At 37.9% G+C, this 25,089-nt stretch overlaps 1 protein-coding gene across 1 annotated transcript in view; it reads left to right on the top strand.

Moving 5' to 3' along the window:
• COL19A1 (collagen type XIX alpha 1 chain) overlaps positions 1-25,089 on the top strand; it is a 204,223-nt gene that overhangs the window by 141,011 nt on the left and 38,123 nt on the right. Inside the window, exons 17-30 of the mRNA XM_019471129.1 lie at positions 8,047-8,100; positions 12,606-12,668; positions 13,462-13,506; positions 14,462-14,497; positions 15,414-15,449; positions 15,560-15,613; positions 16,822-16,875; positions 20,999-21,052; positions 22,289-22,378; positions 22,721-22,765; positions 22,865-22,942; positions 24,256-24,291; positions 24,398-24,451; positions 24,540-24,593. Of these exons, the coding sequence (XP_019326674.1) occupies positions 8,047-8,100; positions 12,606-12,668; positions 13,462-13,506; positions 14,462-14,497; positions 15,414-15,449; positions 15,560-15,613; positions 16,822-16,875; positions 20,999-21,052; positions 22,289-22,378; positions 22,721-22,765; positions 22,865-22,942; positions 24,256-24,291; positions 24,398-24,451; positions 24,540-24,593 (753 nt within the window). The remainder of the gene's footprint in view (positions 1-8,046; positions 8,101-12,605; positions 12,669-13,461; positions 13,507-14,461; positions 14,498-15,413; positions 15,450-15,559; positions 15,614-16,821; positions 16,876-20,998; positions 21,053-22,288; positions 22,379-22,720; positions 22,766-22,864; positions 22,943-24,255; positions 24,292-24,397; positions 24,452-24,539; positions 24,594-25,089) is intronic.

The following is a 25,089-nucleotide window of genomic DNA, read 5'->3' as shown; positions in this document are numbered from 1 at the left end:
AGTGAGGGGCCCAAAACTGAACACAGTATTCGAGGTGCGGCCTCACCAGGGCCGAGTAGAGGGGCACGATCACTTCCCTACTCCTGCTGGCCACACTATTTCTGATACAGGCCAGGATGCCATTGGCCTTCTTGGCCGCCTGGGCACACTGCCGGCTCATGTTCAGCCGGCTGTCGACCAGCACCCCCAGGTCCTTCTCTGCTGGGCAGCTTTCCAGCCACTCTTCCCCAAGCCTGTAGCACTGCATGGGGTTGTTGTGGCCAAAGTGCAGGACCTGGCACTTGGCCTTGTTGAATTTCATGCAGTTGGCCTCAGCCCATCGATCCAGCCTGTCCAGGTCCCTCTGCAGAGCCAGAGAACTTCTTCCAGGTATCCTTTCTTTTGTGTCATTTTTTCCCTTTGGAGCAAATCCTGTGCCCGCAAAAGGCAAGGAGTCAATGAGGATTTTTACTGATGGGGTATAAAAAATATTTCTGTAAGCCTACCCAGATGACGATCCTCCTTTGAGTATTTTTTAAGGTTTATTAAATATTATCGACTTTTAAAGTGTTCTGTTATTCCCTTCTGGTTCAGAATTCATGGTTTGCATCCTTGCTGTCTGATGTTGTTTTTGAGTACTGTTCTGTTATTTCAGTGCTGGAGAGCTGAGATGCGTGCTCACACGTGTCTCACTCCAGTGAGTAACAGTTTATGGTGAAAACAAGGAATCCAAACGGGTTAAGTAGAACAGCAGCTCCCTCTAGTGCTTTTTGATTCCCTCCCCCCTTTTAAAGAGTCTAGAGAGCAGTTTAAAGCTTCTGTTAAATACACTATTCATTTCACTCTCAGAAGCATTCTGAAAACTATGATTGTGAAATCAAAATCTCTGTACCCTTCAAATGTATTTCATACATTTTCTTGCTTGCATTTTCTTCTGAAGTCTTCTGAAAGAGATGCTGTCTCTTTCACATGCTGTTATCCTGCTCTTCATGGCTCTTCACTGAAATTGAAATGCTGATTTTATGAAACAAAAAGAAATACTATCATAGTAGGATGCTGTGACGTTGTAAGTACAGCATTTTGATCTGACTGCAGAACTGAACTGATAGCTTTGTTCTGCCATAGCTGCTAACAAAAATATCTAGAGGACTTAGCAATGCAGAAGGGGTTACCAGCAGATCATAGCTTATTTTGCATAGGTATAATGCATTGGCTTTCTAGTTCCTGCACCATTTTTTCTCAGTACATAAAAGCAAATGTATGGAAGGTGGCTGAACTTAGTATTTATATGCTGTTGGCCTAAGGATGTACAGGCCCAGTTCTGCAGTCTTCACTTAGGCAAAATGCTTTTCTGGTCTTGGGTTGTAGAATTACTACCTGCCTGTTTTTGTGTAGAGTTCTGTTAAGAGGAGATCATTTATTTTTCTGTTTGTCCTGCTTAGAAAATAGCTGCATGATGTCTGGCACTGTTTTACATATTGTGGTCATTTGTGGGAGGTGTTGGGTTTTTTTTTTGTTGTTTTCTTTTATTTTTACTTTTACATGAATCAGCAGCCAGGTATTTCTATTTACATAGGTAGGCTAGAGGACAGAAAAAGTTTTACTGGTTTCTTCATTAAGGGTTAACTTTATCTTTTCTGTCCCAATTTTCTTCGTCTCTGCTGGAACTGTTATGACTGGAGGAATTCCACTTCTCAGTAGTTCCCATTTTAGTGGGACATCACATTGTTTTTAAAATAAAAAGAGTGCTAAGCTGGAGTTGTGCTAGACTTCCACCAGTATAACAGCATTCTTTGGGGTGAGTCCGAGTATGACTTCTGCCCAGTGTTGCTGTTTGGCAGAAAGGAATTGCTATCAGCACTGGTTTTTAAAGGTAGGAAACATGAGGACTACCTGATTTGGCCAAGTGCCATCTTCTCCAAGAAGCTGTCTGTGGCAGAGAAAGGAAATAAACTTTGAGTCTCCTAAATCACAGGTTAGTGAACTGCAATCACAATTATTCATCCTCTTAAACCTGCTGTTTTCTACCAACATGTCCAAAGTTATTGTTTGCAACCAGAATAGATTTATTTCACAATTGCTATAGCCCTTGAAGCTCATCATTCAGTTCCTCATTTACCTTTGCAAGGGGCTGAACTTCATATCTTTTATCTTCACAGCTATTCTTGCTTGGAAGATTAGCTTTGTGTGAAGACTTAGCTTGAAAGTCTTAAATTAAAATAGGGATTCATTTTTGTTTGTGTTGCATGTGAGGCAGTGGAGAAGTTCACAGACTACTTGAATTTCTTCATTTAACTCCATACACTTTTGGTCTCTTGTTATTCAGTATGAATGTCAGTGCCACCAAACTAGTTATCTTAAGTAGCCAGCAGTTTGCCTTGGAAATCTCATTTCCTCTCCCGCAAGAAACACTGTCATTCCTCTACCAATATTTTGAAAGTGAATGAATGTTGTCAGTTAATTACAATAAACAGAAAATTAAAGCAATGATAAATGAAAATTGGCAGTATCATTTCTGGTATTCCTGGACTTTCAGCTGCTTTTTAGAAGAACATTGGAAATGCTTACGTGGTAGGATGGGAATGGCTGGCAAGGGCTGGTCATATTGCTTGTTTCTATGCATTTAAGTTTTTTCAGTCCATATCAAAATGTAATTTATTTAATGTATTCTATTGTGGCAGATGTCATGCCTTCATCATTCTTTCCATTTGCTCTTTGGAATAGTTATACAACATTGCACATCTGCACTGATGAGCTTCATGCTTTTTTATGTTATAGTAATAAGAAAAACAGTATTTTATCTTAATGGGCAGGCACAGATCTGAAATAGATGGATAAAGTGATTACACTGAGTCACTTGCACTGCTGTGTTCTCTGAAATGGCCTGTTCTTGAGATGCAACTAATGCGATTTACTTGTTACACATTTTACTGCATGGGCTGTGAGACTGGGTGGATTTTTTCAGCAGTCTCATCTTTACAGAAATGCAGTTGAACTATAAAAGCTAAGGGAGAAAAATATATTATAAACCCCAGTAGTTTCACAGTTTGGAGCTATTTCCTTTCAAGCACCTGTATTTCTATTCCTGCCTTGTCTATAGAAATAACATCCGAAATCTGTTTGTAATTTTGGAAAACAATCAGGACACATTTTCAGTTCTTTTTTTATTCATACAACTGTACTCTCTGTGTGCTTCAGTTCTCTCAATTACAAAACTTGATATTAAAAAAGAAAAAGGAAACCCTGCTCAAGTGAGCCTTTCACTGGTCTTTGGAAAGCAGCAAGTCTGAAAAACATCCAAAGTGGCAGATGTGCAAAATTCTCATTCAAAAGCTAGAAATTGCCTGTACAATAATTTTTCAACTCTGGTTGATTTCATTGCTTCTCCACTTGCAAACCAATACTACTAGTTCTTTTTTTGTCTGTAGAGACTTCAGAGTGCATTATGCAGCTATATTAGTGGAGAGAAACAGTGTGGAAGGGAAGAAAGAGACTAGAGTTTAGGAAGAGACTGTTGAATAAAAGTATTTTCTGTTGTTGTATACTCATTTTATTAGTTTTATTTTAGAAAGAATGATGGAAATACATAATTATTAATTTTATGTCAATTTTTGAAAATGGAAAGACTAAAACAGAGAGATGGTTCACCTCTGGTAGCACAAGGCTGTGGCATAGTCAAGAATGCAACCCACATGCCATAAGTTCCCCTTGACTGCCTTAGCCACAAGACAGTTCTGGGTCTTTTTGAGGTTATGTCTGTTTTTCAAAACCGTGACATGTACAAAGGCTTTCCATTTTGTCAAAAATTATTTATTTGATATAGAAATAATATCTAAGAGGTCAGGATTGGTGGCAGATACAGCATCAATCCTTTCTGGGTTGTGTGATTGCAGCAGTTTTATTTGTGGAAAAACAGTAAAACAAACAACATGGTGGCAAATGAGAAGGGAGGATAAATTGTTAGTTTTGACTGCTTGCAGGACTACAGAATACTGCAAGGACTCTGGATTCAAGGATTTGACACTGCAGGATTACAGTGTTGAAGCTGAGACATCTAATAAGTAGGCAGTGTCATCACGGTTCAGTCCCAGTTCTGGATTGCCATCTTTAATATGGATATCAAAGCAAAAATTCTTCCATTAACTTCAGAAATCAGATTTGAGTGAGCATCTGTCATGGTTTAACCCCAGCCGGCAACTAAGCCCCACAGAGCTGCTCGCTCACTCCCCCCCAGTGGGATGGGGGAGAGAATTGGAAGAGTAAAAGTGAGAAAACTCGTGGGTTGAGATGAAGACAGTTTAATAGGAAAGCAAAAGCTGTGCGCGCAAGCAAAGCAAAACAAGGAATTCGTTCACTACTTCCCATCGGCAGGCAGGTGTTCAGCCATCTCCAGGAAAGCAGGGCTCCATCACGCGTAACGGTTACTTGGGAAGACAAACGCCATCACTCCAAACGTCCCCCGCTTCCTTCTTCTTCCCCCAGCTTTATATGCTGAGCATGACATCACATGGTATGGAACATCCCTTTGGTCAGTTGGGGTCAGCTGTCCCAGCTGTGTCCCCTCCCAACTTCTTGTGCACCCCCAGCCTACTCGCTGGTGGGGTGGGGTGAGAAGCAGAAAAGGCCTTGACTCTGTGTGAGCACTGCTCAGCAATAACGAAAACTTCTCTGTTTCCAGCACAAATGCAAGACATAGCCCCGTACTAGCTACTATGAAGAAAATTAACTCTACCCCAGCCAAAACCAGCAGAGCATCTCAGTCAAAACATCATGACTATATTTATCTTATTTTTCAATGTAAATTTGAATTGACAATTCACTTCCAAAATAAAATGAATGGAAAATTTTATGGCCTTGTATCTCTTCCGATGTTGGGGAACAAAGAGGAAGTGAGGCACCTGTGATGTTTCATGAGGCTTCCAAATCTTCGTGATGTCCCCTAATATTTAAGTACCACTGTCTTTCTGTAACAATGTAATCACAGTAAAATACATAGGATCATATTTCATAATTTAGTGATGATGTCTCAGAACACGCCTGTCTCGTTCTGGTATGCTGCAGTAATGTTCTGCCAGGTCTTACTGACTTATCCATCAGTTTTAATAACTTCTGCCTATTTGACTTTAATTTGGCTTTACCATCTTCGTAGCTTTTTATACCTTCAGAGTCCATGGAAACTTTGTGATTGTCTCTCTTTTATTAGTTAGTTTCCATCAGATTGAATTTTTTTCCCCAAAGAAGTAGCAGTCTGTTTGGTTAATCAAAATTATGGTTCTGTTTCTCACCTTTTTGAAGTTCAGTACCTCAAGGGAAGTACCTTTACAGGTAAGGAGAGCCATCAGGGTTTCGCAGAATGATCTTCTACATGTGGGAAAACTGTGTGTTTGCCATTCTGTGCACTCTTAGAGAGCAGATGCATCTTGCCAGAGAAGGCTTTTCTGTCAGAATGCAAATCATGACCTACCTCATTTAAATGCTTTGTCAGAACACTTCAAAATATGATTACATAGGAGCCAAATGATACCACCCTCAGGATGTGCATCCTCAAAGTAGCTATGTCATTTTATCACATAATCAATATCACCAAACTGGTGTCTTACTTTTTATGCAAGTACTTTACATTGTGGTAATTCTCAAGCTTTTAGTAATCGTTCATCGGCGTAGCCTGCTACTGGGACTTAGGAACCAGCCTTGTGACTCGTTACTCCCAGTTAGAGATGCAGGAATTGTACACATTGAAAAAAGTGAACTTCCTGAAGAGTGAGCCTCCTGGAGGAGAACAAGTTACAAGTCTCTTGTTTTGAAATTGTCTACGGTCTCTCCTGCCCCCCTCCAAAGGTGCTAACAAATTATGCAGAATAGTTGCATTAGTGAAAGAAAGCCTTCTTCAGTCTTCATGAGTCATTGCTGTGAGGCTCCATCTTCTTACCATATTCTGATGATGGGACAAGAGCATGCCTCCTACGCAGTGATTTTCCTTCTTATTACTAATTGTCCACCCAAAAATACATTTAAACTACTTGTGACAATTATAACATCTGTGAAGACCTAATATTCTTTGCGTGAAGCTGGTTATTCTTAAACCAACACTAATCTATCCTACCAAGAGAATGATGCTTTTCTGAAAACAGAAATGCTTTTCAGTTTTAGCTTTGTGACAGTATCGTGTGTCCTTCCAGCCATAGTCAGAGTTCCCTTACTCGTAAGAGCTATTATTTTCTAAAAGTTGAACTACACTACTTCCATAAATCCATTTACTATGTCCTAGTGACCCTTACAACTGTTACTGTGATGCAAAAGTATCAAATAACAAGGATTGTCTGTCATATTCAGTTCACAAGCAGCATCTTCTATACAGATACGAAATTATCCGCTATGAGGAATGCCACCTGTGACAAAATCATTGCTCTTCCTGTCATCATCTTTCTCCCTGTATTGCCTGGTGGTTTTTACAGCAGCAACTCTGAAGTAGTAAACAGTTGAGGTCCTCCTTAGAAAAGTATAGTGACTGGTTATTTAGCTTATATTGACCCAGAATACATAGCATTTCAGTATTTTCCTTGGATCTCTAGCTTAAATCAGTGGATAGAAGGTTTTTCAGTTTTTCTAGGAATACTTTGGAGTCTTGCTGCTGCACTGCTATGAATTTGACAGCAGTTCTTGTTACGAAAGTCTTAGCCAGTTGAAAAGAATGGTATTTTCATCTTGACCAATTTGTATCTTGGGTGAGAAATGATTTTGATCCCTGACTGCCTGTAATAGTTTTGTAGATGCTTTAGCATGAAAATGGGAGAAATTTTCAATAGATTCTTATTCTGAAAGTGTAGAAAGCTGTTTTCTTTTTACAATGCATAACAGCAGAATATTTGTGTTGTGTGATGTATGTATAAAAACAGTGCACATACATAAAACAATTAACAAAGACCTTATACGAAATTAAAATGTGTGATAAAAATTCTGACTAATCTCTGACATAGCATCTCTGACTGATAAACAGCCTCCATTTTTTTTTGAGGAACAACCCTTTTCAAAACTGAAAAGAATTCAGTTTCCTAAAGCAGTCTTTAGGGTGCATGTATGCCAGCTACATTTTCCCCACTAACACAAAAGCTGCAGAGGGTAAATTGTCTGTAATTATAAAAAGCCCCAGAGGAGGGGAGTTGTCTTTGTGCCCTGCCTCTGTTAAATGCAGGTCATTCAGACCAGGTGACTTAACTGAGTATATTGTAATCTTACTAATGTAGTCAAATGTTTCTTATAGCCATCACGAGTGGCTGTAGTTCATATAGCATGATGTGAAAATTTCAACTTTGTATCTTAGTATCTTTGGAGAGATACTATGCTAATTTGAAAATTTAATTGAGTTTTAATTCATAAAGTCTTGACTGAACTTTTTGTGATCTGCCCTGATTTACAACACTTTAAAATCTCATTGAGGGCCTGGTTTATGGCAGATTATGTCTAAAAATGTTTTATTTTTCCCAAGCACATGTTTTTTAATCTCTCCATCCTAAGACTGCATTTGCGTAGGAAGTTCCTTTTCCGTTGTTGAAATTCTTGATGAAAGGTGTGTGTGTGTAAGTATAAACTTGCAATGCTAATAAAACCAGGAAGTTAGTCTTTTGGAGAATTCTGGCATTCCTCAATTTCACTTTCTGTACTCTAAGTTAAAAATCTAGCTGTTTACTCACACTAGGAGCTGCTTCTACATCAAAACTTGTGCTTTGAGTTAGTGGAAAGAGTTTTTAAATGCTGCAGAACAAAGATGCTGCTCATACCAGAAGGGAGTCATATTAAAATTGATATGGATGTCACCTCTGCCTTCTCTGACAGACCGATTCACTCCAAAAGAAGTTGCCAGTTTTCAAAACTCAGGGATTTAGAAACTGACTCTGCTTCTCCTCTGTGCCTGAAAAAAAGATATAATGAACTTACAGAAAATAATTTACTGTATAATCAAATAAAAATCTAAACACTTTTACATGACCACTGCTCTTTGAATACAGGTATGTAAACATAACATTACTGAAATTAAAATGACCTTCTGATGCATGTTTTTCCATACAGGGTCCTTCTGGACTAAAAGGAATTCTGGATTCATTGAACAAGCATTATAATGAGGTATGGAGATTTGATATAGTGTCTGTGTGTGTGTTTATGACTAAGAAGTAGCTAAGGTAGAAATGACCACAGTTTTGATCCCTGTGAACCACATTCCAAATTAATCCAAAAGGTAGATCCTTCCCTGTCCCCTTTCCGCATCCCTGTATAGTCTCAGTCCACGCTCCAGTCATACCTACTGTGTCATCTATCCTGCTGCCATGTGTCTTACCTCCCATCCATCTTCTACTCACGTATTTTTGCCTGGTATATCTCAAAAAGGAGGTGGGTGGACCACCTAGCTGTTAGCGTAAAGCACCAGCTCCTCATTTCTAAACCTAATTGCTCTAAACCGTACATGACATTTTTTCTTTCTTGACCTACTCTGTCATGATCCTGAGAGTAGAATAGAAGGACAAGGAAGCATGCTTTTAAAAGATCTGCTAGCAATCCATGAGAATTATCCTTATGTTTGTATTACAGACTAATAAAAATACTGTCTTAATTATAGAATCTCCTGCAGCTACAAGCACTTCATAGAAAAAAAGTTAAAATTGCGTAGGACAGTGTTCTATGTGACAGAGCTTTTAAATTCTTACCACAGAGTTTTTGAATCATTTAAGTGGTGGTAGTGTCTGCCATTGTAAGGCATCGTAATTCAAAGATCCGCCAGTTTTCTTAACTGATGCCAAAGTGAGTACATAACTTATCTGATTAGAAAATTGTATTTCATTGCAAGACTGATGAAGCAGTATTACAGGAATATTTGCTTAATACAAAGGTTACTGTGTGTATCACACCTTAAGTCATGAGGGTCAAACCTGAAAGACATCCATTTCTTTTAATATTAAAATGCATAACTATAAAGAGCAGGTGAATTCAGGATATTTTTCTTACATAACATACCCATATGAGTACTAAAATCTTTTTTTGAAGAGGGATTCTGGAGCGAAATTCATGTCAAACGTATCTTTCCAATTGCTTTTATCACTGAAGTGATTTCTCTGATATTTCTGATATTTAATCCATTCCAACTCAGTGTATCACCTTCAAACGTGGATTAGGAGTTAGGCATAGTTTTATATGCTGTCCTGGACAGGGACATTTTCATACCTGGAGACTTTGTTTCTGGTTTTGGTCTGCCATTTCATATGTGTTGAAGTTTTTTATATTTTGGGTTTTTACCTTTCGTTTTCTTACCAGGTTTTTTTTCCTGCCAAAGACAGCTTTCACTGATACCAGCCCTGTTTCCTCTATCAATACCATATTTATCATAATTCATTCCCCACCTCTGGACTATTAATCTCTCTTACTCTGATAGTGCCTTTAAGGTTAATTCTGCAGGAGGAAATACAAACAGTGGTGATCTTCAGGAACTGGCAAGCATCTGTCTCCAAAAATCACGTTTCTTATCATTGTAAGGCTCTAAGAATTCCTAAGGTGACTTATATTTCCTAATTAACAATATTCTGGAAAAATGTAGACCAGCTGCTCTGTGTCTATAAATTAATCATCTTTTAAATCCCGTACAGTTTACCAACTTTCTTCTTCCTTCAGCTGTCTAGTTTGAAGATTTTAATGACTCTGTCACGAGCAATTAACTGTTCAACGAGGAAAAGCTGTTTGGTTTCAGATGAGAGAGGAGATGGCTTTCTGATTCAAGTAGCAGGTTTTAAATATGCAAACTTTCTGTAACTACATGTTCAGATCTTCCTAGAGTCAACTTAAGTCTGCAACTGCTACAGCAAACATATTAGTTTCTACACATTTTATGATGGGAACGGGATATTCCCATCAAGGACAAGACAAAGACATCAAAGAGGTCATCAAAGACAAGGACAGCTTGTCTGCTTTGCCATTGATTATTCATTTAGACAGATGTATGCACCAATAACTTTCCTTTTTTCCCCACACTCTTAAGTAGTATGAGGAGTGCTGATTTCGTTCACTGCACCTTGGAGGAACCAAGCAATCTTTCACATTCCAGTATATAATTTGCAATGTGCCTCAATTATTTGCGTTTGTAAGATGACATTTCAGTGATATTCTGAGGTTTTTGAGATTCCTTACACCACAGGAAACAGTCTTCTCATTTTCCAACATTTTATGCATGTTCTCAAGGATCTCACAAGGTCTTCTTTCAGTTTCGGTTTTTAAAGTGTTTAAATTGTGACCACATTTTTGTTGCTATAGAGATTTTAATATCTTTTTTTTCTGAGGATATTAGTATGGCTTCTTTGCATTGATGTTTCTAGTAATCATGAGAAACTGCTACCAAGAAATGTCGGGGATCAGTGAGAGAGATCTTAAGACACATCATGATTAATAATGCCTTTTTTACCTATAATTTCTCTGTTTCTTAGCAGGTTATTTGCAATTCTCATTTCTGTGTGGTATCAATAAGTAGTTGTAATTGTACAATGTTTTTATATAATTTGTTGCAACCAAGCTTTTTCTGGCTCAGTATCAATCACCTTGTCGTGTAAGGAGGCTGGAGTGCAAGTTTTTAAAAGCATAATTTACTTGATCCATGTATACAGTGAAAGAGAGCACTATAAATACAATTGCTAATTGCAGCAGCAAATTGTGCTGAATGGCCAACCAAGAACAGCAGTCTTTCTTCAACGAAGGTGAGGGGAACCTGCTGAGGATAAGTAGTAGCATTGATCCTTAATGGGGCGGGAGACAGTGCTGGAGCATTTCTTCCCTCATCGTTCTTCCTTTGTGCCTGTTCTTGCAAAGCGTGTGACTATTTTTATATTCCTTCTTCTTATGTCTTTCACGCTTTCAGCGTAAGTTAGATGCTTTGCATTTGTTCAATACATGCATTTTGTTCTCTTCGTTATGCCAAGAAACTGGTTTTGCCCTGCTCTGTGGGTTACATTCCTTCAGTGACTGGTAAATGATACCTCGTGATTTGTGTTTATACACTCTCGGGCCTCTGTTATCATCCTTTGCCTGGGCTTTCAAGGCCTTTGCTTGTCATCTTTTTTACTTACCAGTTTTCCATGCATAGATAGAAGGTCACTTCAGTCAAACCTGCTTCTAAACATCTTTGGAAAGGGCATACAGATCAGTTTAATCTAAAATGTTCTCCAACATGTAAAAATAAAAATGAAACCACAACACAAAGCAATTGAAACTACATCACAATCTGCTCAGGAAATGTTTCAAAATCATTATAATTCATAATAATTATAGATTATTCTTGAATAATTCATTATTACTTTTCTAAGATTTTTTTCTTTGGCATATTTTACTTACATTTTGTTGTAAAGAGCAAATGACCTATAAATATGCAGAGAGCATAAAAGTAGTTATTTACTCTAACACCCTTTTTTTTCCTGCATGTATGCAAAAGAAATGCACAACTCAGAAGAAGTCGTAACTTATAGTATATTCATAATAACAGACACCTAGATTGTTCTCAGTCAAGCAGTAGTCAACTACTTGTCAGCAATACTCAGGTTCCCTTCTTTGGGTATCTGCTCTGGAGCTGATTTTGATAATTAGGGTAGTAACAATGTTACAAACCCTAAACACTGAAGAACACCCTTCAGGACATTAACATTTGTAAAATAATTATGAATTTTATTCAGGTTATATTCAGTTATCAACTTCTGAAAATATTAAGAGAGTGTAAATGGCACTTTTATTCATCGTGATGTTCTCCCATTTTAGAGACATGGAAACTGGGACATGGCAAGGGCAGTTGGCTTGCTCAGGGTTCCCATTCAGCCCAGTGGCAGATGTTCTAGGTCTTGGACTCCTTGGGTCCAGACTCGAGCCCATTTTTCAGGGTCATTGGTTTTGTTGCTTTTTCCATTTTCATTAAAAGAAAACATGTTCCCCTTAGGTAGTCTGAGCCTGGCTTTGTGAAGATGAAACCGTTTGCTTTCTATTTTATTGTGTCTTTACCTTGTATGGAAGAGTAAATAGATGCAGTGCAATAATACCTGAGCAAGTATACAACCTGCACCCCTGGTCCTTAAATCCATCTGTTTTCTTTGAGGAGCAGTGTGAGGAGCCTGTTGATCATATTCATTCCCTCTCCTTCTGTCTCACTGCTGTAGTAGACTTAAATTAGTTCTATTTTACATTTCATGCTGCTCAAAAGTAAAAAGCTTGTGTTTTTGTCATAGAAGTGATTTTTATTGTTCTTTTCTAACATACTTGAGAAATGTACTGTAATAATGAGCATAAAAATATGCTCTTTGCATTGAGTTAAGAAAAAAACCAACACAGATTTGCATAGCAATATTCAACATCGACATTTCCTTTTTATGCTTTTGTTCATCTTCTGCTAGTCTGACTGGAGTACGAATGCATGACAAAGGATGTGTTGCTGCAATACATTACTTAGATGTACTGCATAGGCATTTAGTATCCCTTTCTAGTAGTAAATTAGGACTTCTGAATTTACATACTGGTAAATTACATGAAATTGTTATGGTAAATAAATTGTTACTGTAAATAAATGGTGACGTGTTCTGTTCTCTGATCTTTATGGTGATATTTCTTCCCAGAGTGATACAAGACTACTAGGATTACTTGGGACCCCTGGACCTAATGGCCAGAAGGGAGACATTGTAAGCATTTTGGATGAATTTGGAGAAATTTCAAAGTGCCTGTCTAACCTGTCTCTGCCACCCTTAACACAGTATATTTTATTTGATTTATCACAATGGTCTTTGAAGGAATAGATTTTAGATGTGACTGGCTCTTTGATCTGTGTAGTCCAATATTGCAACTCATCATGCTTTCCTGCAGGTGCAGCACGTGAGCCTTTCTCCTCTCATATGTGATAACCAGAAAGGGAAAATGCAGGAAGAATTGTGTGTGGTTTCTATAACACTGTCTGAGGAGAGGTCAAATGAGCTGGCCTGCTGGTTTAGGGGGAAAAGACTCTAAAAGAGTTGAAATTCAGAAAATTTTTTTAATAGTAAATCATGAGTATTTAAAGCAGTTTCTCTGTAACGATGGGACTTGCTATACCAAAAATACTTATAGTCAGCCTCTAAAAATTACATGGAGGTCAATTTCTGAATCCACACCATATGACAGTATGTTGTTTATAGGCATCTGTCCTGTTTAAACAATGGAATGAATTTTTAACAATTGGATGCCTTTTAAACTTGGAAGAGACAAGTCCTCTGGATATGTCACAGGATTGATACCGTTTTTTATTGAGAAGCCTGCAGATCTGCTGTACAAAACAGGCATTTAAATTAATTTGCAGATGTTTAAATCTCAGATTTCCATTGCAATAGAAGTTAAGATTTTGTGCCCTACACAGAACAAAATACAGTTGAAGGAGAGGAGGAGTTTATTTGCATTTGTTAGAATATAAAAGGTTTTAAATAGAATTTATTTTGTTAAAAGGGTCAAAAAGGAGAATTGGGAATGACCGGCGTAAAAGGAGAAAAGGTAAATTAATTCCTTACTTCTGTGCTTATGTGTGCTACTAGAAGGTGGGTGAATGTACTGATTATGAATCAAATTTTGGAAAAATATACTCAGGATCAAGAAAGTATATTTGGGCATCGGAAAAGCTGTCAGTCTCTGAATGTCCTTAGTAATTTACTTAAGCCCCTCCTTGAGAGAGTATTTACGTATGAAAGTACATTTCCCTGTTCCAACAGCTCACAAAGTCCTTAACTTTAAACACATTCAGACTTTTACTGAATACCAGTTTAAAATTATGTTTATATAAGTTTACAACCAGTGATTGCCTCACGAATTAGACGCCATTCATACTTTTTCAAGTTACAAATGTGATCTTCAATACCTATATGAAAAAACAGGAGTCTTTAAATTATTAAAATTTATAAATAAACTTTCTAATTTAATATCTTTTAGTTTAAGCTTAAATTTTCCAGAAAGATTGGGGGGGGATGAATAGGTGCGTATTGTGTTTTTCTAGGAACATGTGATGTACCCAGTTCTTCATCCACTGAATAACAGGCATTTTGCCCTTCAGCTGTTAGGCTTCCAGTTGGGTTCTTTGGTCATATCCTTGTGTATAAACAGTTTTCATGCAGGCAGAAACTTTTTTTACTCTGCTGATATGACAGATTCATGATTTTGTGTTTTATAAAGCACTTCTGTTTCAGAATTTGTCAGATTTGTACGCGTTGTCACTCTTTTTAGTTCCTGTTGCTGACCCTCCCTTGTGCTCCTGCTTGAAAGGATTACGCATGTCATGGTCTTGTCATTAAATCAACATCATCCCTCAAGTAAACTTTTGTAGTCCCTATACTTACATTTTATATAGGTTTAAAAAAACCCAACATTTTTCAAGGACTTTTCACCAAAACCAGACATATGTACTATTTATCATTTGAAATAAATCTGTGTTAACTTCTTCCCTATGTTTCCATAGGGAGAGCCTTCTGAAAAAGGGGACAAGGGAGATCCAGTAAGTATAGCTATGTTTTGAACTGATGATGTGAATAATTTACATTTGATATGATTTTCATACTGTATTCATGTTGTAATTCTTTTCTTTGTACACTTTCATTAGATTCAGCGATTACGTAGGATAGCATATGTATTGCCTCCTTCTTACACATGCATCAAGTTCACACAGGTTATAAATAAAAAACAGAGATGCCCTGTTCTTCAGCATTTCTGTAGTTGGTACAGTCCATGAACCGAGTTTAAAGTACACGGGTTTTTCGTTCCCTGAAGGTTCTTTCTTTCTTTCAGTTATTTCACAAAATTATATGTGGGCTGAACTGTATTATTTTTAATTGTTTTACCAGTTTCCAGTGTGGCATTTAGCACCAAGCAGTTTTCTTATAGCCATTTTATGTGTGCATCATTTTTTTGTTATTTTGGGGGATATTTTCAGAACATTCATTCTGTAAGAGTCTGTTTACATGTGTTGCTTATTTTTAATTAACTATTGTCCTCTCCTATGACATTTGACAAAAGCTAGTTATGTTGTTTAATACACAACTGAAGGTTGCTCAGATACTTGTGATTAACATATTATAATAACCAAAATAAGGCATACTGTAACAATGTGTGGTTTTGGAGATGAATACTGTGTCACCAGTAGAGATTTAGTGGTGAAGAATAGGCTTTAGACTGGAGAAGCTCTTAAGCAAATGTGGTGTTTTCAAACAATTTTTCTTTAAAACACTAGGAAAACCTGCAAACAAGTTTGAAAGAGGAATGCCTTTCAGAGTTTGCACAAGGCATGAGAAATTCTTTAATGCTTTCTCAATATTTGTTAAGTTTGCAAACTATATTCTAATATTTTAAGGTAGCAAATTAAACTCTTAGTTGATCTTAGTTCAAGTTTTAACTTCTTACGGTTGTATTTTCAGGGAGAAACTGGAATGGAGGGATCAAAAGGAAATAAGGTATTTTTTGGCTTGTACATACTATATACATCACTGGTGTACATAGCTGATACTGTGAGACATAAAAGTAAGTTTGGATTTTTTTTTATTTTCTCAAACAATATCATTAGGGTGAAACAGGAGACCCTGGACCACCTGGTCTTACTGGAAATCCAGGATCAAAGGTAGGTGGAAGGTATTTTTGTGGTATTAACAGCCATTACATTCTATGCTGTTATATAAGAGGACTCTGAATGCTATCAACTCTCTAGCTAGTAGTAAAGGGCAGAGAATACAAATAGTTTATATCAAAAGTTTGTGCATGGATCATGGCTATTTTACTTTTAGTTCATAAAATTCTTGTTGATCTCAGCATCGCTCAGCAAGGAATATTTATGCAAAGCCCAAATGTTATTTGGTCACTCAAGAATATGAGCACCCATTTTGCAACTACAAATCCACCGGTAGCTGGGTGTATTCTCTTTATCCATCAGTGAGGCAAGGAGTAACCACTGCCAGTACATTAGCAGTTCCTATGTTTAATCCTATGAGACTGCAAGTAATGTCAGAGTAGTCATTGCCTTGCTTTCAAGAAAGTAACTGAAGCACAAATGTTCTTGAGAATCTCTCATGATGCCTTCAATTGTGTCAGATAAAGGTAGAATTGGAAACTGTGAAAATGTAACCTCCACCCAACACTATTCTTGTTGGGTATGATAGTACCCAAGTTCCTCAAAAGAAGTCCCAGGGAGAATAGATGCAGCTATAGGGTCCACGAAACTGTGGTCTTAAAAATGATTCTCCACTCTAACTCCTTAGGCTGCTCTTTGGAGGCTAATGTCCTTCCTTGGTAGGAGCTACTGAAATGATTGTTGTTACTGCAGTGGAAATCTAGGTCACCTTCACACTGTATACCTTCCAAAGAGGCTCATAGAGATCCAAAGGATCATTAGGGTTTGCACCAAGTCATCCTTTTATCTCTACATCTCAATCCCCTTTTCTTTCGGTGCTCTGGAGTCCTTCTGATGAGATCTATTCCAAAAAGAGAAGGAACACCTACCATGTAGTTAAAAATCACTTCTAGATCTGTGCCTTGAGGGAGAAAATCTTGATTTACTCCTTTTGTTTTGTCTTTCCTTTTAGGTAGTGCCTTTGTATTTACTTGTATTTGCTTTGTATACATACTTTGGATTTTGTACATATCAGTCCCAAAGATTTATTGGACTAAACGTTAGGTTAAAGGAGAATGAGCAAACTCTGTACATCTTACTCCAGGTAGAAGATAATTCTTAATGCCAGATATTTTGATCTATTTATATATGAGAACACTTTACACTGAATTACAACAGGTGTATTGACTTTTACCTCAAGCGCGTATTATATCATTTCACAGGGACTGCAAGGACCCCCAGGACCTGTCGGACCCAGGGGACTGCCAGGAGAAGTTGTATGTATTGTGCAGTTTCACCAAGCTGTAGAACTGTGGTGTGTGAACAGCTAGCCAGTGAAGCAGTACCACAGAAGTTATCATAGGTGCTCCTTTTGTGGGTGGTACTATAGCAATCAGGTGTTGAAGCACAGTAGTATGGGATGCCTCAGGATGGAGTTCTGCTATTTGCTTATGTTCTCTTTGTCCTTGTGTTACCATCTGAACAAGTAAGAATGATAATACTAATTTGTCTGATTCACAGATAATTAGCTCTGCAAAAATCACTCATCTCACAGGAGTAGGTGAAAATTAAAAAAATCTCTAGCAAAGTTTTAATAATGTTACATCGTGAGCTGGAAAGGACAGTGTGTGTGGAGCAAAATGAGAAGAAACAGGGAAAGTAAGAGTACCCCCAAGGATTTAAACACATGGCCTTCCTTATTTCTGTCTGTGGTTTTGTATTATTCTGAATTGTTTTACTTCCTGTAAAAGGGGTAAAGATTAATAAGGTGAACAGAATAAACAATTATGTTTATTATCTTAGAATTTAGGTCAGATTTATGAGTAAAGCTCATATTCAGAGCAAGACGTAATTCCATTAAAACTAGGGACAATATTAAAATCTTTAGCCAGAGTAGAAGTATTGGTTGGAAAGAATTTAATAGAAAACTCCTTTTTTAATTACTGTTCAATAGATTAAATTACTAAAATACTTCTGCAGAAAGTGGAATGAGAGATTATTCTTACAATTGCGGGTTGATACTCCAATTTAATTGTGCAGAGGCTTACTGACAGTCATAAAGTACCTAAAGGCATTATATGGTTGCCATAGGTGAAAAATAGCTTAATTTCTGAGCACTGACAGGTGGCAGATGATGTGTGTTTGTGTGTCCGTGCCAGAACATCAAAACCTGAACTGTTGAACTCTCAAGCAGAAGCCCACTACTTGTTAGATGCAACAGTAGGGGCTGCTTTTAAATTTTGATAGCACCTGGACTGAACAAAAGTGGCACATCCCGGGCTCTCCAGTTAATAAAGAGACAGGAGACAGACTCACCAATTTGGAGGCTGATCACCTGTTGTGCTTCTGCACGTAGACTATTAGATGGCAAGAACCAAGGGGTGAGGGTACCTTGAAGAAGAAGTGGTGCCAAAATAGAAGGGTTCCTGAAAGGAAAGAACAGTCTCTCAAGAAAGAAGGGGAAGATCTTGGCTGGAGGAAAGGTCCTGGGAGTGGGGGAAGGTCGTGGAGATCAGGGAGATGCATGGAAACAATTGCCAGGGACCATAGCCACTAACACCTGAGACTGGTAACTTTGAGCAGCTGCACAACACAAACCAAGACAACTTGCTGCCCAACCATCCTGGATGAGCAACAATCTCCCTGCTGGAAAGGGAAGTCAGGATCCAATGAACATAATGCTGACGGGGGAACGAGTGAGAGTGTGAGATAATCAAGAAGGGTAAAAGCTCTCATCTCAGTGGTTCTTAAATAAACCCCAATATCCAGATCCCCTACAGGCTGTCAGATGGTATCAGAAGCAGGATACAGATGGTTTATTGAACCTTGACATCATGGCCTGTTGAGGGAGGCCCTCCAGGAGGAGTTGGGGGAGACAGAACACCTCATCAGAGATGCAGTGTGCCCGTAATCTTTATGCCTGTGGGTGCAAAACTGATGGGCTGGGATTGTCGAGGCAGTGGAGGGTCTCAGCAGAGTTTTAATGTGCCTGTAGTTGTTACGCTTTTGGGTGCCCTACATGCAGGTCTGCCAACTGGTTGGGGTTTGTTAAGGTGATGGGGGCCTCCTTCATGGGAGTTTTAGTGTACCTGTAACCGTTATGCTGCTGGGCAACAGACTGATGGGTCTGCTGGCTGGTCGGGATCCCTCAAACTGGTAGGGGCCTCCCCCAAGATCCAGCACACCTGTAACCCTTGTGCCTCTGGGCAGGAAGAGCATGGGTGAAACTTCAATCCAGTCTGAATACTCTAGGAAACACCTTAAATTATTAGGCACCGTTATACTAAGCTTAAAAGTTCCCTGGGCATTTGACTTGACACCCTAATATGGCAGACAGCCTATTCTGAGGAGGTGGCTGCCTGTCTCCCTTCCAAATTATGGCACAATCCCTTTTTAGGTGTGCAGGCAGCTTTGTTCTGCCTAATCCCCCATGTAAACTGAAATTAGGTTTCGGTCCACAACAGTGGTGGTGTCACATAACCTAACAAGTGGCACCTACCCCCTCTCCCTGGTTCTCCTCCCTCCCTTCCTCCGTAAACCATAAAATGGTTTTTAAGTACCATTTTGGAGGTTTGAGTGGTTAGATCCAAGAAGTGGACCAAGAAAAGCAGACAGTGGAGAGCTAGGCTTTAGCCTAGCAGTTAAGTCATTCATCTGAAAAGAACTGGGATTTTGATCTTTGCTCTATGGGTTGGTTTTGTTTTTTATCTTATTTCTACAAACAGAAGCATCTAGGAGCTGGTGTTGCTGCATTTTATCTTAGGCCTTTTCACACACGCTCTGAGACTACTTTGTGGAAGAGAAATCTTAATTTGAGCAGATTTTTAAGTCATATACTTTATTAATATTAAAATACAGTTGTGAGTGGTACACACAGCTGGCAGACTTTTCATTGTTGACCTGTTAGAAGTCTTAGGGATATAAGCAAAGTGACAGCTGGAGTACAGCATCTTCAGCTCCTGGCAGAGAAAAAAAACTAGTATTCAGATCTGCATGTAGTCATTTTGTACTGTGTTACTTATTACCTAGTTGAGGCACACATTTTTTAAATTGTGTCTAATTTACCTGTCTTCTATAACAATAGTTTGTAAGCGTTTTCTGCTGTGCTTCTATTTTTACATATAGATCCCCAATCTTGCTGTGAAAGATAACAAAATACTGTGTTGCTGTTTTGCTTGTGTTGTCATCATCCCGCTTCAGTTCATAATTGCTGCTTTTGAAACTGCTGTTCTGCTGGATCTTTGATCAAGTGACATTATGAAGAGATAAATACTATATATATGTAGATCCTAGATATAGATGATCTTGAAGACTCATATTTGTACACACAATTCTAGTATATAAAAACATATATTTAAACATATTCTAGAAACATGTATATAGTTCCAGGCTCGTTGTTTTGTTTTATCTTCTAAAGATGAAACATTATGGATTAACTAATATAGTAATTCATCTTATGCAGCATGATAAGAATTATGAAAGGTTGAAAATTGTTTTACTTTCACTTATGTCATCGAAGAGTCGTCCAGCAGACAAGACTTGCTTCTTTCCTTTCCTAAGATATCCCTTAAGCTTGGTCCAACCAAAAAAAACCCTGAGAAATCCTTAGGAAAGAAGATAGACTGTATACATTTTATGTCGGTATCAAAAGGGGATAGGGTAGGACATGATGTCTGATCCATAATCAGTAAATTTAAACTTCCATATATTCTTATAATGATTTTGTATTGGTATAAGCAGAATGTTCTTCATTAAGGTACTTTTTTTTTTTTCCTTATGCTTTTAATTTGCGTGGCTGGGTGAAACAAGGAGCTGTCTGTCTGTATTAAGGACAGAGTACAGCAGAGAAAGCGAACACACAGCTGTTGAACCCTCACTACTGCCATGAAAATGTTGTCATCCTTCATATGTCCATGTTCACAAAACTATGTTTTACACTGTGAAGAAAAATAAAAACAATATGTGTATCTTTGTTTTTTCCTCAGGAAGTTCATTTTCCATTCGGGATTAAGTATCATACTTAGATTTTACTGTTCAGTTTTGACAATTTTATCATTTACTATGAAAATTACTGGCATTCTTAATGAAATGCTTGATACAATAGTTGGTTGAATAGCATTGAAGGGTTATGGAAAAAATTTTCTGTGTTTGTTACAGTTTAGTATGAGAACACAATTTAACCTTCCCTATTATTTAAATAGTTTATTACATTTCAACTTAAAGAAAAATGATTCATATATTTGATTAAAGAAGCATTCATTAACTTGTAGTCTTTAACATTTTGGGTCAATACTAATGCACAGTAAATAATCCAGTGTAAACTCATTTTCATCTGTAATTTTAGATAATCTTTAAGGGAATAGCTATAAAAACGTACAATTATATTTTTATTAATTCCAGGGCTTACCAGGAGAGCATGGGGTACCAGGAAACCCAGGAGTTAAAGGTGACAAGGTATGTTTTAAGTGTTTTTAATTAAGCTTGGTATGTTAGAGCATATTAGACTGTCACCTCTGAAGTACCCTTCCATCCTTCTGTAGCGCATCTGTGTGGCTGCTTTATGAATTGATTTTAAAATGTACAAGCAGCAACCCCCGTCTGCTCCTTGGAGACGCTGCAGGCCAATTTGGCAACCCAATTGCTCTTTAGATTCATAATTTAAGTAATATTTCAAGGAGGTTGCATTGGGCTCTTACATTAAATCTGTGCAGTGCAGAAATGTCAGTTCAGGTCCTGACCACAGAACAGCCTTTTCAGTGTAGCGTCCTAACCAGACTAATGTGTAAAATCCCACTTCACAGTCAGACATACTCCTCCTGGCAGAGCACTGGGGCAGCTATACTCTCTCAGATGTGAGCCAAGGCTGGGATCTCTTTATGGCATTGTATTTTGCTGTGTAGAAATCCCTTAGTTAGAATTCAGCTACATCAGCAAGAGTAAAAATGGTATGTGTGTATATGTTGAATGTAGAGAAGGGAAGAAAAGAGGATATACGCATACTGTGAGCTATGTGATGTGTTATGGTATTTACACATTGTGGGGTACAAGGGAAACTAATAAAATCCATTAATAGTTTGAAGAAGTGAGCCGATTAAAAGGCAGGAGAAGAAAATAACTGTGGAATAATGACAAAAATGTATTCGTCTTGCAAAATGAGAAGTAGTGGATTCAGAAAGAATCACAGAGAATGATACAGGAGTGTGTAAAAGACAAGAGGACAGCGTAATAAAAGGCACAAATTCTCCTGTGTAAGCAGGAGGAGTTGTAGAGATGTGCAGCAAGAGATGCTGCATGCGTTGAAGTAAGAAATAGAGGTGTAAACAGGAATACAGTGAAGACCAGGGTTTTAGCAGTAGGGATAGATAGCTGGAGAGAGACAGTTTGAAGCTGTTACTGTGAATTAATTGGCAGGGTTTAATGACAGCCTGCATGTTAGGGGCCTGGCAACAAAGAAATGTAGATCAGATGCATTGCAAGCATGGAAAACCGAGACAATGCTAGTTACTATTAGTGGTTGTGTGGTCCATGCCTCCTCTTCTGTAACTTTTTGAAGGAAAATATGGGGGTTTTTTTCTTCTCTATTTCTTCTCAAAGTACTGGCACTTTCTAGGATAACCTTGATAATATTTAGAGTTTTTTCATAAGAGAAAATTCTCACATTTCAATTAGTGATTCAAATTTATCTTGTAGGGGGACCCTGGTGGGATTATGGGACCGCCTGGACATCCAGGTCCAAAAGGTGATGTGGGACCTCCTGGACTAAGTCTGCCTGGAACACCAGTAAGGCCATAGTCTGAAAAGGCTTTTATGACTGTATTTCTTGTAGGGACAACTGTTAAAGAATTCTCATTGTGCAATGAAAGAAATCAGAACAACTATCTTTTTGGATGTAATTTCAAAATTGAAATATATGTTATAGTGGTATTGTAAGTGCACTAAAATACAGTCTAGAAATAGTGCAAGGCTCACACGTGCTCCTAGGGACAGTGTTATTAACAAGAAAGACATATGTAAATCTGTCATAGTTTATTTATAAAGGCTGGCTAATTTTGGCAATAAAATTCAGCTAGTGTCTTTGATTTCAAAACATAATTTGTTTTTTTCCTGGTTTTCTTTTTTTAGGGTCCCACTGGTATCCCTGGAAACCCAGGTCCACGGGGACCAAAGGTATAAAAAATATATTATTTCTGTTTCTAAAAAAAAGGGATAATATGCTAGTTTACGTTTTCTGACCTGTTGTGACTGAAAGCCTTGTACCCTTCTCAGGGAGAAAGAGGACTACCTGGTGTACAAGGAGCACCTGGGGAGATGGGGCCCCCTGGAATAGGCATTCAGGGATCACCAGTAAGTATACCAATGCTCAGAATTTGGGCTTCTCACTGTGCATCACTGAGAAACTGCAACAAGTAAACAAAGCATAATAAAAAGCCACGCCAAGAACTCCTTTCTGACTTGACTCCCAAGTCAGCATCTTTTCCCTTTATCCAGACCCAGAAAAATCTAGTGCTAAGTGAGAAATGGAAGCCTTGGAGAACTGAAAGAGTCAATGGCTACTTTACAGATGAGCTTCCTAGTGATGGTCTTCTTCTGGGACATCTTCAGACTGTGTCTGTTTCTAAGCAACAATTGTTTGCAGTTGTCAGCAAAATCCAGCCTGAGTACTGGTACAAGAGAAGAGGTATACTCGACATTGTAGATGATGGCATTTTGAAATCCATGCTGGTACTGGAAAAGGCAAAGACACGTAAAAGAGATATGGAAGGCTTTGCATCAGCTCCTAGCTTTTGCATTTGTGATGACTGCTAATTACTTAGGTCTACTGCTTATAAATGAGAACCTTACAGTGCCAGGTACTATGCCAGGAAATAGTGAAGTCCTGATTTTGCACAGCTTGCTTCACGCATTTCTACGCAGTTTAAATTCAAACATGAAGCAAGTTGATGCAGTGTATCTAGAGCATTCATACTAAATAACTTATAACAATAACTGTTTCAGTTATTCAGCTTGTTTCCTGGGTTTCTTTCTTTCTATTGCCTTTAAATAAAACCATCTGCAGTGTCTTCAGAGTATTCAGTAAAAAAGTTGATGGTATTGATGGTGTAGATGATAGGTGGTACATGTTATTACATGAGTTCTACTGTGGTGAATAGGGCAATCTCTCTTCAGTCCAGACCAATATAGTCAGCTGATACATTTCAGTTTATTGACGGGACTCAGGTACAGAGAGAAAATGTTTGAGAAAGGTGACTAGAGGTTCACACTGAGATCTTAATCTGAAATAATAATCCTTAAAAATAATTTCTTCAGTTAAAATATTTTCAAATCTGAATTTTAAAAATTACCCATTTATATTTAAATAATCTAATTTGTTTTTATTCAGCTGAATATCAGCTTTTCTTATGAAACTCCTAGCTAAATAGCAAGTTTCACCACAGATCATTATTCTTTGGTATTACTTGCCCTTAAAAATGGGCCTCAGCAAAATCTTGAATTCTATAATTTTGGCAAAATTAGATTTGGATTTAAAGCCAAACCTTAGAGCAAGTCTTTCTTGCAATGCAAACTGCACCAAGATCCCACGTTCAGTATTTTTTTATGAAGTTCATCTCCCTTATCCCAAAAAGTGTAACTATTGATGATTTGGAGTTTTCTTTCAGGGTCCTATAGGTCCAACTGGATCAGCAGGTGTGCAGGTAGGAGTAAGTTTTCTCTTTAATATAAAAAACATTAATTTAGTTTAAGAAGTTTACAGTAAAATAAAAATATTCTTAAATCCTAAATGACCTTTCCTGCTCTTAGGGCCCTAGGGGACCCCCAGGATTACCAGGAACTCCAGGTACCCCTGGTGTCAATGTAAGTGACAGTTCTCTATATATACAGCAAAAAGTAACGTGTCCCTCATCAGTGATTTAAGGCCATCAAATTTTACATTTGTTTCTAGGGCACTCCAGGAAGAGATGGAAAGCCAGGACTACCAGGCCCTCCAGGTGATCCTGTACGTATACATAGAAAGCTTGTGCATTTGCTTTGGTGTAAATATTTTAAAATTAAAGATAACCTAGCAAGTCTAGAAGTCCAACTGATTAAATTAATTTGATTTTTCAATGATTGTATCCTTTGTTTGTTTTTTTTTACTTGATTATATTGCAGTATAAATTAAACTTATGTTAACATATACAGGATAAATACTTTGTTTTCAGGTGTTACAGTTTGTATGCTAGAGTTTCTGCCAGGCTATAACTTGGCATAGTGTTCCTCAGCCTCAGAAGCAGTTCTGTATAATGCAAATTTTCAGGAGCATACTTTGATAATTCCTGTTAAAAGATTGAAGACCTGATGATAACCAGTTCAATCAGTTTTTACGGAGGGTCTTTAAATACAAGTTTAATGGTAGCACTTGGAAATCTGAGGCTTGGGGAAGAGTGCCTGGAAAGCTGCCTGTCGGAAAAGGACCTGGGGGTGTTGGTCGACAGCCGGCTGAACATGAGCCG

The sequence above is a fragment of the Aptenodytes forsteri genome, unplaced genomic scaffold (assembly GCF_000699145.1).
Source record: "Aptenodytes forsteri isolate BGI_AS27 unplaced genomic scaffold, ASM69914v1 Scaffold256, whole genome shotgun sequence".
Taxonomy (NCBI): Eukaryota; Metazoa; Chordata; class Aves; order Sphenisciformes; family Spheniscidae; genus Aptenodytes; species Aptenodytes forsteri.
This window is presented reverse-complemented; position numbering and strand designations above follow the sequence as displayed.